This window comes from Xiphias gladius, chromosome 21, assembly GCF_016859285.1.
Source record: "Xiphias gladius isolate SHS-SW01 ecotype Sanya breed wild chromosome 21, ASM1685928v1, whole genome shotgun sequence".
Classification (NCBI taxonomy): domain Eukaryota; kingdom Metazoa; phylum Chordata; class Actinopteri; order Istiophoriformes; family Xiphiidae; genus Xiphias; species Xiphias gladius.
Window position 1 is genome coordinate 17,815,484 of NC_053420.1, and position 18,183 is coordinate 17,833,666.

General features: G+C 42.6%; 1 protein-coding gene across 7 annotated transcripts in view; it reads left to right on the forward strand.

The window, feature by feature from the left end:
- The first annotated feature begins 524 nt into the window (after positions 1-524).
- The window catches only part of col7a1 (collagen, type VII, alpha 1), a 64,021-nt gene continuing 46,362 nt past the window's right edge, over positions 525-18,183 (forward strand). For all 7 annotated transcript variants that reach the window (XR_005706303.1, XM_040115883.1, XM_040115886.1 and 4 more), the window contains exons 1-23: positions 525-889; positions 7,797-7,869; positions 8,016-8,196; positions 8,298-8,454; positions 8,562-8,655; positions 8,790-8,948; positions 9,099-9,256; positions 9,622-9,751; positions 9,900-10,019; positions 11,112-11,267; positions 11,780-11,899; positions 12,010-12,159; positions 14,385-14,501; positions 14,803-14,949; positions 15,136-15,261; positions 15,383-15,529; positions 15,903-16,025; positions 16,207-16,473; positions 16,694-16,837; positions 16,992-17,123; positions 17,308-17,454; positions 17,777-17,914; positions 18,012-18,161. Coding sequence is in view for 6 of the 7 variants with exons in the window: in XM_040115883.1 (XP_039971817.1) it covers positions 857-889; positions 7,797-7,869; positions 8,016-8,196; positions 8,298-8,454; positions 8,562-8,655; positions 8,790-8,948; positions 9,099-9,256; positions 9,622-9,751; positions 9,900-10,019; positions 11,112-11,267; positions 11,780-11,899; positions 12,010-12,159; positions 14,385-14,501; positions 14,803-14,949; positions 15,136-15,261; positions 15,383-15,529; positions 15,903-16,025; positions 16,207-16,473; positions 16,694-16,837; positions 16,992-17,123; positions 17,308-17,454; positions 17,777-17,914; positions 18,012-18,161 (3,169 nt within the window). In the remaining variant the exon portion in view is untranslated. The remainder of the gene's footprint in view (positions 890-7,796; positions 7,870-8,015; positions 8,197-8,297; positions 8,455-8,561; positions 8,656-8,789; positions 8,949-9,098; positions 9,257-9,621; positions 9,752-9,899; positions 10,020-11,111; positions 11,268-11,779; positions 11,900-12,009; positions 12,160-14,384; positions 14,502-14,802; positions 14,950-15,135; positions 15,262-15,382; positions 15,530-15,902; positions 16,026-16,206; positions 16,474-16,693; positions 16,838-16,991; positions 17,124-17,307; positions 17,455-17,776; positions 17,915-18,011; positions 18,162-18,183) is intronic.

Sequence of the window (18,183 nt, forward strand, 5' to 3'; positions counted from 1 at the left end):
TATTGTCAGACGATGTCGCGGTTATAAAATCAGGATTTTAGCAGCGCAGAGCAGCAGCTCGGAGATGACTGCTGGTTAACATGTAGTCTTGATGGGCCGCGTTTCATTCACTGGTTCATGCTTGTTCCGTTGTCTGACAACAGAATCATTAAAACACGTAAATGAGAACAGCTGTATTGGGAATTCGGCTGCATTAAGTTACTGTGTATATGAGCACAGAGTAGGAGAGAAGCAAACAGATTAAGGGCGGTCCGGCCAGGGTTGGACCTAGTCTTGTTAGTAATACTGCTATCAATCTCCAAGTTCCTGATTCATAGCAATGCAGGTGAGTGTTGCCGCGTTGGTTCGCTGTGCTTAAGAGCGATGAAGCATGAAATCACGTGACCCTGAGTTTCCTGTCTTACCTGGAAAAACTAACGGAATTATTAGGATAATGTTTCAGCTAAAGATTGTCTCATGGGTTGCTTGCAGGCAGGAGCAGGGAGGGACGAGAGGCAAATATAATGAGGTGAAAAAAAAAAAAAAAAAAAGGGCAGAAAGGGAGAGCTGAGGAGGAGAAGTCCCCTTCAGGCATCCGAACAAGTCTGGACTGTTCTGCTGCGGCTTATGTTCAACCTTCGCCAAGCAAGGCAGCCCCGGGAATCAGAAACAGCGTTTACAGCTTTGACAGTCTCCTGCAGGGATGCAGCGACACGAGTTCAGTTTCTGAGCTGCCTTGGAGTTGCCTGGGGCTTTTTGAAGTTGTGACACCGGACACCGGACACCGGGGACTGCGCACATACTACTGTGTGGCCAGACACTGCAACGGAGAGCTAGGGCTGGATGTGCCACAGGTGGAAAGGTGGGGAGCGGCAGGATGCGGCCCGGTGCACGGAGCAGAGATCCGCAGGTAAGATGAGGCGGAGGTAGGAAGGTAAATTTGTGGGAATGCCGCTGGTGCTTTCCGGCTTTGGCGTTATGCACAATGTCAAAGCTGCATTTCCTGATTACAAGGCGGCAGAGTCGGGACATAACTTAATGTATTATCATGTGAGGATTGAAAAATTCGGCATTGATTTACTCTGCAAGTACATGCTGGACACCAGTAACTCATACTGTACCTATAGAGCACTTGAATTGTAGCCAGTAAACCACTCCTTAGCCTATTGTGTTCCATGCAGCAAAAGCCTTGACTTTGGACAAGACCGAGCAGAACACTGATCACCTCATTTTCACCCTTTCTGAAATGTAATTGTAATAAAATAAACATTTTCGCAATACCTAAGATTATCAGAACCTCGCAGAGGTTCCTCTGGGGCATTACACTAAAAAACACATAACATTGTGATGCATATTTAAATTAAAGATCGTATAACCCAGACAAAACCTGTAATTATTCCCCTTTTCTCTTGCAAACACTCTGCCTGCATTAGTCTTCATTACAGTTGCACGGGACAAAGGGGTAGTGTAAAACCATGTTGACCTCGTCTGAACTCATTTAGTGAGAAGGCAATATTACTCCTGCTACAAACCACGATGCTGCACAGAGGAAGGGAATCTCACTCCTCCGCTTCCTCCTCTGCCTTTGTGTCTTAATTGGTTTTGATCATCTCTTCCACTTCTGAGGGCATTCATGTCTTTGCTGTGGTTTGCGTCACGCGACAGGCAAAAAAAATCCCCTACTGACATATCTTTTAAAACATAAGGTCTCAAACCTTGTGCAGGACTGAACTGAAACTCTCCCCCTGTGCCTCACCTTCATCCCCCCAACTTTCTCCCTCATCTTTTCATTCACTGCATTGTTGCAGCCATGCTGGGTTAAGTTTTTGGCGTGCCACTCTGGTAGTGGATGGCTCTGGCCTGATGCCAAGTGTGTCATCTACGGAGGACTGCTGCCGGTTACTGGTTGTTTGATGTGTTTTTGGGGCACATTTTTGCTTGTTCACTTGAGGTTTAGGAAGAGAACGTGATTATCAGATATTCGAGTCCCAGTTGAAACAATTTTATCAGCAATGGGCCCTTTTTGTTTAAAAATTATGCTTCCATAAATTATTTTGAATAGATATGTGCATATTTTGATTCTTACTGGGGCTTAAATTGCTCTTTAACTGTGTTTATATTGGATTAAGCTGGAGGAGAGTTTAAGGTTTTGTCTCTGTTCATTCATGTCTTTGAATGAGAGGGATAACCCATTGATGGATGCAGTTGTTTCCTTTATTTAGTCCATCTGGCATTTGTTAATAGAAATACAACGCTTGTGAAATAGCTTAACAGTAGGATAAGATAAATGCTTCCGTTGAGACATGTTCCAACAAGGGGTCATAGAAGATTTTCAAAAGCTGCTGTTTTTAGTACTTTTGTTTGGTTTGGATGAAGAAATGAGCTGATAATCCATTATTGACAAATGTGTGTGATGCTGTACTTGACCTGAGGCTAGAGGTCAAAGGTGATAGGATCAGTCTCTCCTTTTTTTTGACTCCCATACAGCCTCAGAGTAGGTCTCTCCTGTTCTTGCTACCAGCAGCTTGTGGGTACCAAGTACACAAAAAGTCTTGATGTGTGAGCAAGTTTGCAGGAGACTTTGGTAATTACTGTGACACCCTGGCCTCCTTTTACCTCTCCGTCCCTTTGTCCAATCGCGTCACTCTCTGGCTCTCTGTCCCTGGGCTGATGTTATGCTGAGAGAGCCCGGCTCTTACACAATCCTGCACTCTGTCACATTGCAGCAGGCTGTGGCCCGCCACCCCCCTGGGAGAATGGCATCTCTGCTAAAGTACAACTCAGTGATCCTGCCGGAGCTGAGCTTTCAGAGAGCACAGGCCACCCTCTGTACAGCTCCCAACAGAAGCTATGGGATGAGTCCTAATCTCTTTTTCTCCCTGCCCCTAAAAAGTCCTTTTCCTCCTCTATCAATGCTGTTTCGTACAGGTAGTTTTTTTCTCTCCCCCATGATGGCTCTGAGCAGCACTTAAAACCCACCTGTTTGGTTTAATTCCCTGGTTGCCTATAGTGGGTGTTGCCATGCCCATAAGCCAGTTACATCATCCATTTAAAATTCCAGGTGTGGAGGCCACCCTAGGAATGTACTTAATATAGACTATCTTTACATATGCTGTAATAATAAATTTTATCATAGGAAGTGGGTTACTCCCACAGCTGGCATGTTGTCTACCTAGTGAGTTATTTCAGCAATTATTTGACAATATCCTATATACCAGCAGAATTGTACGTACTCACAGATTAGGTTAGGGCCAAAAGTATGGTTTATGGATGTGTTGTGGGAGCGGCAGGAAAAGGAAGAAAAGAGGCGAAATCTGTTCTTTGTGATGCCTTCAACATTTACTGCCATTTCTTTTAGTCTTTAGCTGGTATAACGGCCCTCAAATCATTAATGCCTTTAAATTTGGACTTGTTAAGTTAGCCATGCTAAAACTACTTGGAATAGACTGTGGGAATAGACTGTGGTCCCAACACCTGGTTTACATAATGAAACCAGAAATAAACATCATTTCATTCAGTTCCATACAGGGAAAAGAAAATGAACATGAAAGGTAAGTGAGCTGATGTGGTTCATCATGAGGGAATTGTACATAATTTCATTTTTATGTGCTTAAGTGTTTAAGTCTTAAAATATTTTGAATCTTGGAAAGGGAGAGGGGCATTACATTTGGAACATATTAAGCTTTTTACGTGTGTGCTGCATGTTTGTGACAAAAATCTAAAACTGCTGGGTTTGTGGGCTCTGCATCTTCCCAAGGGAACAAAAATTTATGGATAATATGAGCATATGGCTTTAGACAATGCCTGAAGTTTTAATTCTTGAACAAATTAAAAGTGGAAACAGGCAACTAATTCTAGTGTCTATTTTGACTTTAGAGTTTTCCTTCACTGTATGTACAATATAGCATACTTACTCAATAGAAGACATATGAAAGTAGCAAGTATTATAATAGGAAGACCTTTGTGTCCTCCGTTCACTTGTTATCATTAAACAAACCAGCTGTGCCTCAATATTTAGAGAGCTTTAGAGGTGGTCCTAGGCAGATTTTGTTGCCTTTGGACAGAGCTGGGGAAGCTGTTTCCCCCTGTTTCTAGTCTTTATGCTAAGATAGGCTAACAGGCTGCTGGCTGGAGCCTTACAGTTACCATACAGATATGAGAGTGATATCAATCTTCCAATCTGTCTCTTAGAAAGACAGAAAAAATAATAATGTATTGCCCAAACTGTTGAACTAGTCCTTTATTTATTTATCATTTATTTTAAAGATTATATATTTAACATTTTGCCTTCATTGGAAAACTGAAAGGATAGAGACAAACAGGAAACAAGAGGGGAGTGAGAGAGAAAGAGGGGTATGACATGCAACAAGGGTTCACAGCCAGATTCAAACCAAGGATGCTGTGGTTATGTGGTATGCACCTTAACCATTTGGCTGCTGGGGCAGCCCCGAACTCTTCCTTCAAAGCACAACAGATCCAGTCTTGTTAAAGAGAACGGAGACTGCAGTTGTATTTGGCAAGCTGTTATACTTTAGTACACAAAGTACTACAACAAAGAGGAGACCTTTAATATAGTTTTCTGTTCGCTATGAATGTTATTAAGCCTGTCAGACGGTATCAACTACAGCTGTCTTTCATGTGGGCTAGTTCTGATGTATACACTCTGACAATCAGTCTGGTTTGGGTCAGCGATCCAAGTGATGAAAACGACCAAACTCCAGATGATGATAATGTATTTTGCAATCCTAAAAGGGCTTGAAAAAATCACTTTTGTCTCTCGTTGCCCTGCTGTCCTAACTTACACATTTCCTTTCTTCAACTTTAGTGGCTTTTCATGGTTTTGCTCCTGAAATTGTTTACCCTAGCTCTACTGAGTAGATCAGAGGTTATGTTCTTTGGCTCAACATCTGTTTGCTATTTCTAGTAGCCGCTGTGTTGTGTATCACCTCTGTGAAAAAGGAGTGTGAACAGAGGTTGTCATGAAAATGAATGTTATACTTTCATGACGGATTTCCCTCACCTTACAAAAGCCATCACTGAAATTAGCTGCAAGTGATGGTTTTGTCCATAACTTGTGAGCTGAGGTTGGAGACACTGATGTGTAAAAGGGACACAGGCAGAAATAAAAAATTTAAAAAAACTACAATGAGATAACCCTGCATTCTTTATGTCCCAAAGAACAGATAAGATCCGTTGCATTTTTTTCAGTATGATACATATTGTCCATAAGTTTCTGCCATTAGGATTCCACACATAAAGTAACCAAAGACAGACACAGAGACATGTCCAAAAATGAGCTGAGTTGGGGCTGATTACAGTGGTGAAGTTTGAGGGTGCTATAGAGCATGTAGAGAGTGGTATGAACCTCCCTGAAACAAAAGAGGCTTATCTGACTGCTGCTCTAATGAGGGCAAAGAGCACAGATAGAAAGATCCAATGTATGGGCAGCATTGCATTCCTGGTTTGTCTCTCTCCATATATTTTTATGTGTCTATGTATGTATCATTCATGGCCTTTTTAAAACGTAGAGCTTGTGGCAGTAGGAAGGATTTTTGTTTCTATATAAACATCAACAAAGTCTTGGAATTCTATGAAGTATTTTTTTAATCAGTTAGTCTTTGAAACTTAACACCTAAAATACCCCCCCACTAATATGATAATATTAGTGTGTTATGGGAAGAAACTTGGGCTTCTTTGAGTTAGACACTGACTTTTTTTGACTGGCAAATTAAGAGTAAACTCTAACAGGATTTTATCTGCAAACACGTGGAGGAGCCCTGCATTGTTTAAATGTAACATGAGTGATGGATAATAATTGTGTCTGCTTTCAATATTAGTTTTTAATGCAGGCTAGGACCAGCATTATAAGTAGTTTATCACCAACATGCAGTTTGAGATGGCTGTTGTTTGAAGATTGCAGTATCTTGTAAAGGTCTTGGGATCACATGCTTTTTTGGATGAATAATAAAAATTCAGGATTTTGTTTTCAGAAGGCATTACAATCAAAAACATCACATCACAAGGAGAATACAAATCAAGAAACTTAACAGGCTAAACACAATAAATACTACAAGTACGATATGCATAATAAAACATAAACAATATTCATGAGATCGCCAAATGTGTTTCAAATATACCTTACTTAGCATCAGGAGGAGCAGAAGTAGAAAAAAATGAACGCGCAAATTGCAGAAAGAGGGACCAGGTGTCTTGGAAAGATTTGATGCTGTACTGTGATGTTTTTTGTGTTGTACTCTCTTCAGTTATTATGTAACGGCAGTGCTTGATAGATAATGTAATTCTGTCTTTCCAGTTGAAAAACTAATCTTGATGGCTACTCTTAAGGCTGGTTAAATTAAGCTTTTAAGCTGAAGCTAGGAGACATCACCAAGAATTAAGATGTGTGTTCTGAGGACGTCAGACCATTTAGTAGACCAGTAGAGGCAATCAGACAGATCAGCTACACACTAATGAGTTCATACTCTTGCCTTACCTTACATTACAAGCTCTAGTTTTGGTCATTATGCTAGTCTAGGAATTTCTGTAAAAGATACTTCTCCCGGTAGTCAGAAAGACAATGGGAACAGGCAGATATGTTCAAAGAGATGATAGAGGCAGGCAGGATATGAAAAATGCAAGTTGGGACAGAACAGGTACAGGCAGGAACAATGGCTAGAACGCTAAGGCAATATAAACAATCTGAACAATAACAGGGCTGAACTACCTTGTACATATGCTGAGGAACAGATGAGTAATGGGATGCAGCTGAACAGGAAAGTGTCAAGATCATGTAACCACTAGAAACTGGAACTTTGATGGGGTGATTAGTAAGTACCCGAGGGATGGCTAGTGTTTCTTCAAATGGGAGATGGTTACAACACAGGTGGGGAATGAGGGAGGACCCACTGTGCAAGGTATGCTGAGAGATAGGCACGTTGGCACACATAGTGGTGGGGTGCAAGTCTGCACTTAGCCAGGGGGATAAAAATGGCATCATGACAAGGTCCTCCAAGCACTGGCCGACATCTTGGAGCAGGAGAGATGGAAAAAGCGTCTCGGGAGACCAGCCCCATCCACACAGTTCATCACGGAGGGGGAGAAGCTACCCTCCTCCAAGAAGCCCAAGAAGAGCCTCCTGAAGCTGGCACAGTCGTGGGAGATGAGGGAAGACCTAGGAAGAAAACTAAACTTCCCCGGTCATCTAAACATCCCTGAGGCCTGTTACAGTCATATGGTCTGAGGAGGCGAAGAGGATCATCCTTATTTTACTGACAGTCCAGTGGTTTCCTGGCGCAGTCTGTGTAGAAGATACTCACAGGTCTAGGAATAGCAGGAGAAGAGACAGTTAGTAGCAGGTTGGGGGAGGCAGCAGAATGAGCCTCTTGTTGGCTCTGGAACAGGTGGGAGGAGTTGAGCTGGAAGCCAGGATGTTGGAGGACGTTTTGGTTCAGGGTCGAAATGTCTGAAGAAAGTTGGGAGACATCTTCTCCTGGCCGAAAAGCTTCAGGCGTACGAAAGTGACTGAAGGTGTTAGCATCTAGATCTATCTAATAGTAATAGTGACTTGGAGGGAGGAATGAGTGGAGGAAGGAGCAGGAGTAGTGATAACAAAAAGAGGGCCTTCAGAGTCTGCAAGCATGTATACTGTGAATGTTTTTTTCTTTTTAACTACCAATTAATGGATGGATATTTATATTAACAGAGAATAAAAAAAACAGCATTACATCCCAAGTTTGTAATTTGGTCAGGCTGTTTTTTTAGTGAGTTTAAATAGTTTTGAACATAATAAAAATGTTTACTGCCCTTTTTGTGCCCAGGTTGTAAAAATGTGGAGCTGGGTTTTTACTGTGACCATCCTGCTGTCCTCCATGAAACATGCTGAAGCTCAAGGTAAAAAAAACAAAAACAAACTCTAATTACCTTCCCAATTACCACATCAGCCCCAAGAGACCTCCTCATGTGTTTGTGTGTCTGCTTATGTATAGAAAGTATGTCTCTATGTGCTCACATGTTTTCTCTATCACTTGTATTTGCAGGCAGGTGTAATAATGTGCAAGCAGCAGATATTGTTTTCCTGGTAGATGGGTCTTCCAGTATTGGCCGAGCTAACTTCCTGCAGGTGAAGGGCTTCATGGCTGGAATCGTCAAACCATTCGCCAGCTCTGTCAGCGATTCAGGGATACGGTTTGGGGCCATACAGTATAGTGACACTTCCAGGTGATTGACAATATTAACATTTACCTCACTACTCTGTATGCAGCAAGAGAGGATCTTACTGCAGGTGCAAAATTATTTAATGCACATTCCTCTCCCTCCAGGGTAGAATTCACCTTAACTACCTACCTGAATGGCACCGAGCTGGTCAACGCCGTACAAAATCTTAACTATAAAGGTGGAAACACACGCACTGGTGCTGGTCTCAAGTTTGTCGCTGATAACTTCTTCAACCCTGCAACCAGTCGGGATGTCCCAAAGGTTTGAGCAGCAGCAATTCTACGATGTTTCATAATTATATAACAATATATTTAACACAGCATTTTTCGTGTTTCTAATTCTACCCGTGGGTCCTCTTTAACTCTCAGATCACTATACTGATCACAGATGGCAAGTCACAGGACATTGTGCAAGAACCAGCACAGAAGCTGCGCAGTCAAGGAGTGCATGTTTTTGCCGTTGGTAGGTGTCTAATCTGAAGTTTCTCCTCTCTTACTCAGAGTAGTTGGGAATTATTTTAGACTTGCTTATGAACTGCTATGGATTTCTTTGTTTTTGTTTTTTTTTTTACTTTGCCAACTTTTTGTGTTTGTTAGGCATAAAGAGTGCAGACAGGAATGAACTGGCTCAGATATCCTCTCAGCCCAGCAGTGATTTCACCTCCTTTGTTGGGGATTTCAAACTGCTGAACACACTTCTTCCTCTTGTGAGTCCCCGAGTGTGTTCCAAAGCAGGAGGAGTCTATGCTAGTGATGGTACGTGTGTTAATACCACAACCTAACATCCGTATACTAAAATCACCACAGTCACAAATATTTGTAGACTATTATCTCAGACTGTAAACCTGCATTTCATTTTATCCATGTCTCATCGTGCTTGCATTCTCTGCTCTCCTCTCCTCTCAGAGGCATTTTCTGGTCCGTCCAACGTTCAGTTTACAGGGCAGACATCTGATTCTCTCAGGTTTCGTTGGAGTCCTGCAGGGGGGCCTGTGAGTGGCTATGTAGTCCAGTATGTGCCCCTCTCCGGCCTGGGTCAGCCTATCACAGCAGAATTGCGTCAGGTGAGTCTCGGTGTTGAAGGACATTGTGTTGACACGTGAAGCTGGGCGGCAACACGTTCACATCACCTAGATTCAAGTAGTTAATTGCAGTTTTCGGAGCCAAAGTCAATTCTGCTTTTTGAGAGAAACGCATCCCTTCAGGCTGAGTACAAACATGTCTAATGGGTGGATCTTCTTCATGTATATGCTGTAGAGTTTGAAGTTTGGAAAAGCAAAGAGTGAAAGTCCCCTTTGTGTACCCTGGCAGACATGATGAAGATAGAAGAATACCATGGCTAAGCCATCCATTTTAGTCATTTCTTTCACTTTACAAAAGCTTGTTTTAGGCCTGAATGTTTACAAAGATGACCTGCCTCTACCTGCAGGAGACTGTCTCTGCTAGTCAGAGGACCTTCACTGCCCGAGAGCTGAGGTCAGGGACAGACTACCTGGTGACTATCATCGCTCAATACCCCAACAGTGTGGGAGAGTCTGCCTCTGCCAAGCAACGAACCAGTGAGTAAAAAGTGAAGGACTCAAATGTCAGCTGGGGGATAGCTGCCAAAACGCTCATGCAACCTCTCTCACACACGTTTTAGAACCATTAATTTTGAAGTTATCACATGCCTTACTTCTGCAATTTCTTTTTTACCTCCTCATATAGGGTCCTTGCCGGGTGTCTCCAGTCTACGTCTGATCCAGGCAGGCTTCTTCTCTCTCACTGTGGGCTGGGATCAGCCTTCAACTCCTGTCCAGGGCTACAGACTCACCTATGGACTACGAGGTCAGGCACACACATATCCCTGTTTCTATTTTCTGTCCGTCTCTATCAGCTTTCACTTTGTTTATGTCTCTCACCTGACTTGTTCATTTCTATTTTTGTAACAGTTATAGGAGCTCAGCGACATATCCTACATCCCAACATATCCAAGTATTATCCTGTCACAAAAACTAATCTTGGTAGAATGAAGGATTACAGGAAACATAAAAGAGGAAAATAAGATACAATAGAAAATAAAAACAGTTAACCTGTTGGTGGAAAGTCGGAAGCATGTCGAGAATGCACAGCAGTCAAGGCTGAGTATGAGGAACGTGAGCCTCTCTACCTTAACTCCCTCAGGCACTCCCTGTCAGTTAAGGATTTTTAGTACCCAATTGTTACTTAAAATATCAAATACATTTTATCATCACCAGTCTTGAAATTACATAGACAGAGAAAACCTTTACTTGTGTCGGGGATCATCAGTAATTTCTTACACTTCTAGAGACAGGGTGTGGCGTAGATCATAACAGTGTCAAGTTGTCTGGGAGCTTTTGCCACGATTCAGGAAAGAAAAGTGCCCCCCGAGGGCTGATATAAACAGTTTCTCCCACCAAACATGTGGCAGGAGTTACAGTCTCACATGGAGATCCTCTTCTGACTAAGTGAGGTTGGCACATGTGTGAGAGTATTCAAATGAGGTCAATGTGTATCCTATAATGAGAGGTGCGATGTTTCTACCTGTTTTTGTGTCTGCTGGCTCTAGCAAGTGTGCACCTTTGACTCTGAGAGAGAGCTCCCCAGGCACATAAAAGACATGCATAAACCACAGACACAGCCTTTCTCAGAAAGCTCAGGACTTATCAAGCTCATTGCATTGAAAAGCAGTATATTAAAGCTGTGAACATTATTTCTGTGTAGTTGGCAGGCTGCCAAACATGCATTGTGCTTTGAGGTTACGGAAAGGCACATCCATATTTTTGCAGCTTGTTGTCAGCTAATGTGTCTGATGACATATTGTACAATATAATTTTTGATTGCTGTTATTGCACTAATTGGTCATTTGCATGCCCTCCATGTCTGTTTGTCCTGTCTGTGGTGCGGGTGGAAGAGCAGGTCAGCCAGCGGCACAGCTGTTGGAGCAGTCTCTGTCTGCAGACTCAACATCCGTCACCTTGGAGTCGCTTCAGCCCGACACAGAGTACGTCATCAGTCTCTACCCCCTGTTCCCCCGAAACTCTGCGTCCCCGTCCATCCTCAATGCCCGCACACGTGAGTCTACCCTTTGGCCCGCTAGAATAAGCAGACACAACATTTTAAATGGATTGCACTTATATAGCACTTTTCTAGTGTTATCAGCCGATCAACACTACCGCCATATTATCCCATTCACACAGACAATCATAAAGCGCTTTTCTATACTCACACACACACACACACACACACACACACACTCACACACACACACACCGATGATACATCGGGACAATTTGGGGTTCAGTATCTTGGAGGAGTGGACGAAATGGAGGAGCTGGGGATCAAACCACTTACCTTCCGGTTAGTGGACGACCTGCTCTACCTCCTGTGCCACAGCCCACATTACATTTTTACATTTAAAATTAAAAAATGGAGGAATATTATAGATAGTGTTGAATACAGTACAGCATTTGTACTTAATAAAGTACATACTGTATATAGTGATATTGACTCCTTGAGGTTTCAAATGTGTTTCAGTATAATTATCTAATATTCAAAGTGTCTATGCATGTTTTTGCTTTTGTCAGTGCGCCTTGAGGCAGTGAAGCAGTTATCAGTGGAGACGGAGTCAGAGGGCAGTGTTCGTTTGCGATGGAGAGGCGTCAGTGGTGCTCGGGCCTACCGTCTAGTCTGGGGACCATTTACAGGTCGGGACAAGCAGACAACATCAAACATATCCACATCTTTCACCTCAGCTCTGACTTTTTTGCTCGAAATTTGCATAAATGTAATATTTTTAACTTTTTTGTTCACAAAGGTCGAAATGTCGAGACTGTGGAGGTCGCTGGTGACAGTGAATTTCACACTTTGTCCAGACTGCAGCCCGACACAGAGTACATCGTGACTATCATCCCGCTGTATGAGGGCAACACTGAGGGCCCTGTAGCCACTGCCAGGTTCAAGATAGGTAGGTGTGCGTCCAATAGTTCACCACAACACCGAACCTCTCTGCTCTCTGCTATTTTTCCTCTCTTCTTCCTCTCCTCTAATTGTACCCTCTTCCCTCTCAAAACTCAAAGTTACACACACACCAAAACAATACACTAAATGACATTATGAATGAATTAGCAACTGCAGTAAAAGAACGCTTTATGAGTGGTTGCTTGCCCTCTGTTGTGTCCTGCCATGTATAGGGACAGGAAGCAGAGGGGAACAAAAAGCAGAGATGGAGAGGAAGGCCAACAGTCTTCCCTGCTGTTTGTCTCTCTTCTGGAAAACAAACACATGTTACTGTTTAATTCTGTTTAGGGAACATTTTTAGCACACCTACACAGTAACTATACACACACACACCATCTGTCTCTCGTGAGTAATACCCATATGGTGTCACTTCAGTTGGACCAATGTTATTTGAATGAAGGCTGAGTCACTGCAGGGCCACTGTACTGAGCAGAGAGCTGGCAGGAATGGAGGACTAAAAACGTTTGTGAGGGCCAGGTCTGCTGACAGAGAAATGAGATGTATACTATGCTCTACATATTCACACCATAGCACTTTAACTTTAGCTGAGCTTGTTTCTCTCTTGTTTGTTCCTATGTAAACCAGTAGAGTTTTCCTGTGTGTGCGGTTTGTGATATGGATGTCTGTTCTCACTCATTAGGAAATAAATGTTTTGTTTTTTTGTTTATCTTCTTCCATAACTGCTTCAGTAGCTTTGTATGGCATTCAATAATGCAGAACAATGTATCATGGATTAAAATTTTGAATTTTTTACTGTATAGTCTGTATAGTCTGAGGCCTAAAAGGGATGGCAGTGGGTGCCTATTACTCAGCCAGCAGTCTGTAGACTTTGTTCTTTGACCTTTGTGCTCCCCACTGACACCTGGCACTTTCTCAATGATGTACGTTCATCACAGTTACAATGTTAAAGAGAAAGTGTTTGTCTGTCTTGCTTGGCCGACCTGTGTGATGATTTGTTGCTCTTAGTCACAAAGGGCATTTCTTTGAGCCAAGTCCACTACACCCACAGACTGAGGGGCAGAGGTGGGATATTGTCTGATATTGTCTGTAACTGTCAATGACAGACTATTGGCACATCTTCAACAGGGTAGTTATTGTATCATTCTTAAAACAGAATCCTGAACCTTGAATGATAAGAAAGGCAAGGGCTTCAGAATGGCATGCATATTCATGATCACTTACTTTTAGATGTTCTCTTGTTTTGATGTTTCTATACACATTTTCTCACTGAATCTCTACTACACTTAACGAAATGGCAAATGAGACACTAGCTGTTGCACTCAGAGCAATTATTTTCCCACCAGTCTTGTAATTACCTGCCGCCAGCATAAGACATGATCTCTTCTCTAAGCAAAAAATAAAAACTAAAATTTCAAGTAACTGCTACTTGTGGCAGCTGTTGTGCGCGAGTGTAGTGATTAAAATTTGTGCTGGTTATGTTGGCTGAGCCTGTAGAAACTGGTAAAACTCCAGCATTTTTAATTCAGCATTTTTCAAGTTGTTTACGGTGAATAAATATCCACTTCCTTCTACAAATAAATGAACTCTTTCCAGATGGCTTTTTAGTTTGGGTTTCGGTTTGAGAGTTCATACTCACGTTTCAGCCACATTAGTTGCAGTTAAAGGTAATGCAATGATGGGCAACATAGTTCTATATCCAAAGTATAGTTTCACATTTTTTTTAGGTCCCTCTTAATACATTACTCAAGTGGATATCTTTCAAAGTTATGGGCTGTTTAGTATCACATTCCTGCTTTGTTTTACTATTTCTCTGTCATGGTTCAGCAAGGAAACAAAGTCTGTGGAAGCACAAAGACTGTTACTTTGGAAGATACCCATTTGATCTGACAATCTCAGATTGCTGAAGCCTCATGTGAACTTTCTAATGCTTTTTTGCCCAGAACACGGGACTGTGGATTTTGTACCCCATAATTTACACTGAAATCACTTTAGGAAGGGATCTCTTTGTGGCCAGTATGGACAAATGGAATGATTACAACAACCGATAACCCTTTCAATGTACCTAGAGGTATTTCAGTATTGTTCTTAGGTTCACATTTTCAAGTCTGTCTATCTTTTTTAACATTTTCATTGATGGATTGATGGGAATAAAGCTTTACTCATGACATAGTACAAAATTACTACATATTACATAACATGTGTTTTCCTCAGAGCGTCAGGAGCAGCAGGTCCTCAGAGCAGCTACCACCGGCCCCTCCTCTATCCGCCTCACCTGGAGAATCATTCAGTCCTCTCGAGGGTATCGTCTGGAGTGGAGGGAGGGGGAAGGTCAGATGTATATGTCGCACACGCTCAAACATTGAAATATTGTGTTAAAATGAAGCTGAACGTAATTACATTTTTGTTTTGATTGTGCTTTTGTTTGCAGTTATCATCCACGACTTTATCATTATTTCAGCAACATGTGATTTGACTCACATATAGCCTAATATGTATTACATGCCAGCTCCGCTTTTAAGTTGGAAGTAGTAGTAATTATACACAGTACATATGCAGCCATCATACTCCCACCTACCTGAGGTAAAATGAATATGAGCCCACTGATCTTGGACCGTTGCTCTGTCTACAGGAGGCCGTGTCCAGAGCCTGTCCTTTCCTAGAAGCACTACCAGCTACGAGTTAACAGGGCTGCGGCCCAACACAGAATACATCATCACCCTGTATACCCTGTTTGAGGGTCGTGAGGAGGCCACACCTGTCTCCACCACATCCAGAGGTCAGCAACTCAGCCAGGGGGCACTCTAAACTCTGAATTCACTTTGGATTGATTTATGGTTCATAAATGTGTTGAGGTTGAATTCCCTACAGCTCTGAATATGTTTTCATGTAGAAATCTATGCTTAAAAGTTTCTTTGTACTTATATCCATTTTTGGTGAGTGTCTTTACCCTCTGATATTGCAGAGGAGCAGCCCGTGGGGAGGGTGTCCAACCTTAGAGTCGTGGAGTCTCTGGGCAGTACTGTCAGACTGGGCTGGACCGGTGTAGCTGGGGCCACTCAGTACCGCATTATTATCCTGAACACAGAAGGTACAGTGATTCATTTTATTCTTTATTGTATTATTCTTGTTGTTTTTTTATTGCCCAATTATGAATAAAAACAAGATGGATATGTGGATACGCCATCTGTGTGTGCTTCTTGTCATGTCAGTGGGAACAGAGGAAATCCGGACTGTCCCTGGAAACCAAACGACCCTTGACCTCAGAGACCTTACAGTGGGAGTATCTTATGGCGTCAGTGTCACAGCACTGGTGGGAGAAAATGAAGGCGACCCTGTTACCGTCTACATCAAACCAGGTGAGTCGAGCAGAGACATTATGTGCTGCTGTGTGCTATATTGGACATTTCGCAATAACTTTTTCTGTACCTGTGTATTTCCATTTATCTGTCCGTTTCAGAACATTGAATCTTAAATGCTGTTCAACAGATACTGTATATTCTTTAGTGTTACCTATTGACCTCTCAATGAAGGCAACACTACCAAACCCAAACCCATACACACACATTTCACTGCCTTTGAAAGCCCATAGCCTTGGAATCAATTTCCTTCTGTAAAACCTTTTCTCTGTTCCCGTTCTTGCCCTAGAAGTGAAATGCTCGGGCTCTACAAGACTCTTGCGGTCATAAAAAGATTCAAACAACATGAGGCATTGTATTTCTTTCATTTCAGAGCAAGGTGCTGGCAGAGTGACCAACCTAAGAGTTACGAACGCAAACAGTCGGAGGATTCGAATTGCCTGGACAGGTGTCACTGGGGCAACAGGGTACAGGGTTACTTGGAGACAAAGCAACAGTAAGTGTTATGTGTTGTAAGGATTTTCTGTGTTTATCTTTTTGAATGGTGTTTTTATTGTATTTGTCTTGTACATCTTCAACATTGAAGATTTTTTGGTCTTACCCCATGATCCTTTAAAAAAAAAAAAAAAAGATAGAAGCAGACTTTGAAGCGGACTTTGTGATGTTCTGCATTGCAGATGCGGAGCAGTCCCGTCTTCTGGGGGCAGAGGCCATGGCCTTCACCATAGACGGCCTGCAACCAGATGAGGCACTAGTAATTGGTGTTGCAGCTGTTGTTGATCAGCGCGTCGGAGAGGTGGTCACACTGTCTGCTCGGACTAATCCCCACAGTGGATCAGTGTCTGGACTTCGCACCATTGATGTCACATCTCAGAGGATACGCATTGCATGGTCGCTTTCCACGAGGGCAACTGGCTATAAGATCACCTGGCGTCGCGATGATGGTAAGCAATGATTAGCATTAAATACTCAGCATTTTACAAACAGAAGATGCAGCCAAACACATGATAACAGGGCACCGTAGAGAAAAAAATAAAGTAAGCAAAGGATTTAGATTTGGGTGGTGGTCTGGCTGTCGGCCTCTTCTGTCCTCGTGTATCTGTAGTTGAAGAAATAGACAGATGTCTTTATTTTCACCTGTCTGCCATGTTTTTCTCTGAGCAGGAGTTGAAACAACTCGTAATGTGGGAGCTGACGTCTCTTCCTTCACCATTGATGAACTACAGTCAGATTCAACTTATAGCGTGCTAGTTTCTGCACTGACTGGCTCCCGTGAGGGAAGCCCTTCCACCCTGAATGTCAGAACAGGTACTACACTGAATCTATCAAATACACATTTTTTCTGTTGTTCATACTGTCTTACGGGAGAAATGTGGCAATAAGTAGGGGAATGTTAAATACAATAAAATAATTGGGAACATACGTAAGTAATGCTTAATGAGTTTCCTGTTATGACTGGCAGAATCAGATCAGTCTGTGGTTGGGACTGTGACATCACTGCAAGTCCAGGAGACCCGTGGAGAGGTTGTCCGTGTCACTTGGGTTGGTGTGCAGGGAGCAACGGCTTATCGTGTTTCTTGGAGGAGAACAGATGGTGGGTTTATTGTGGAGAGTCTTACAGGAGAATTTATTTCAAAGCACTCCTTTTGCTTGACATCAAGCGATTAATAATCAAGTTGCCCCTAACATATGCATTAATGAGAACAGAGGCTTGCTGCCATAAAACAACTGGTCTGTGGTCTTTTACTACTCACTGTTGCGACTATGTGCTGCTGTAGGTGGTGAGAAGAGGAGTCAGCTGGTTGGGGGAGATGTTACAGCAGTGGATTTAGACCGGCTGGACCCTGGAGCTCAGTACGAGGTGCAGGTCATGGCTTTAGTTCAAAACAGAGAGGGAACCCCTGTGTCTGTCAGAGTCACCACACGTGAGTCCTGTCTTCCCATATTCAGAGAGTATTTCATAATTCCCAAAAGTTTTAATATCCATCAAAAGTGTGCAGATTGGAGAAAATATACAATAGACTTAAGGCCTTAAAAGTCTTCTTAAAATACAGTAATGGATGGATTTAACAGTACTTTACAGTTGTAAAGAAACTGCATATTGCACATTGAAAGTCACTGAAAAACCTTTGAACTACATGTGTAGTCGAGCTTTGGTGTGTGCAATAGTTTATAAATATATTGGATGAAATGTCAAAATGTGCACATTGCTGGGTATTTGCTAATTCTCTGTATCTGTGTATACAGCCGGTGCCTATACCCCCCCTTCCTCACTACCTACCACAAGTTTACGAGTGGCAGAGGTCACCCAGAGTTCTGCGCGGCTAGACTGGATTTCACTACCAGGTGTCACAGGATATATTCTACGCTGGAGAGAGGACACAGGTGCAACATGTTATTATACATGTTAATAGATTGTTTGTTTTAGACTCTTATATGCCTGATCCACAGACCTATCATTTTAACTGTCCACATTTCTCAGATATTGGTCGAGGCTTGTCTGTGTCGCTGCCTGCTTCGTCCAGCTCTTACCAGGTGACTGGGCTGCGTTTGGGCCGTCGATATCGCTTTAGTGTGCAGCCCACCTTTGAAAGTGGATTGGGAACAGAGAGCTCTGTAGATGAACGCACTGGTAACACACCAACACATGCCCT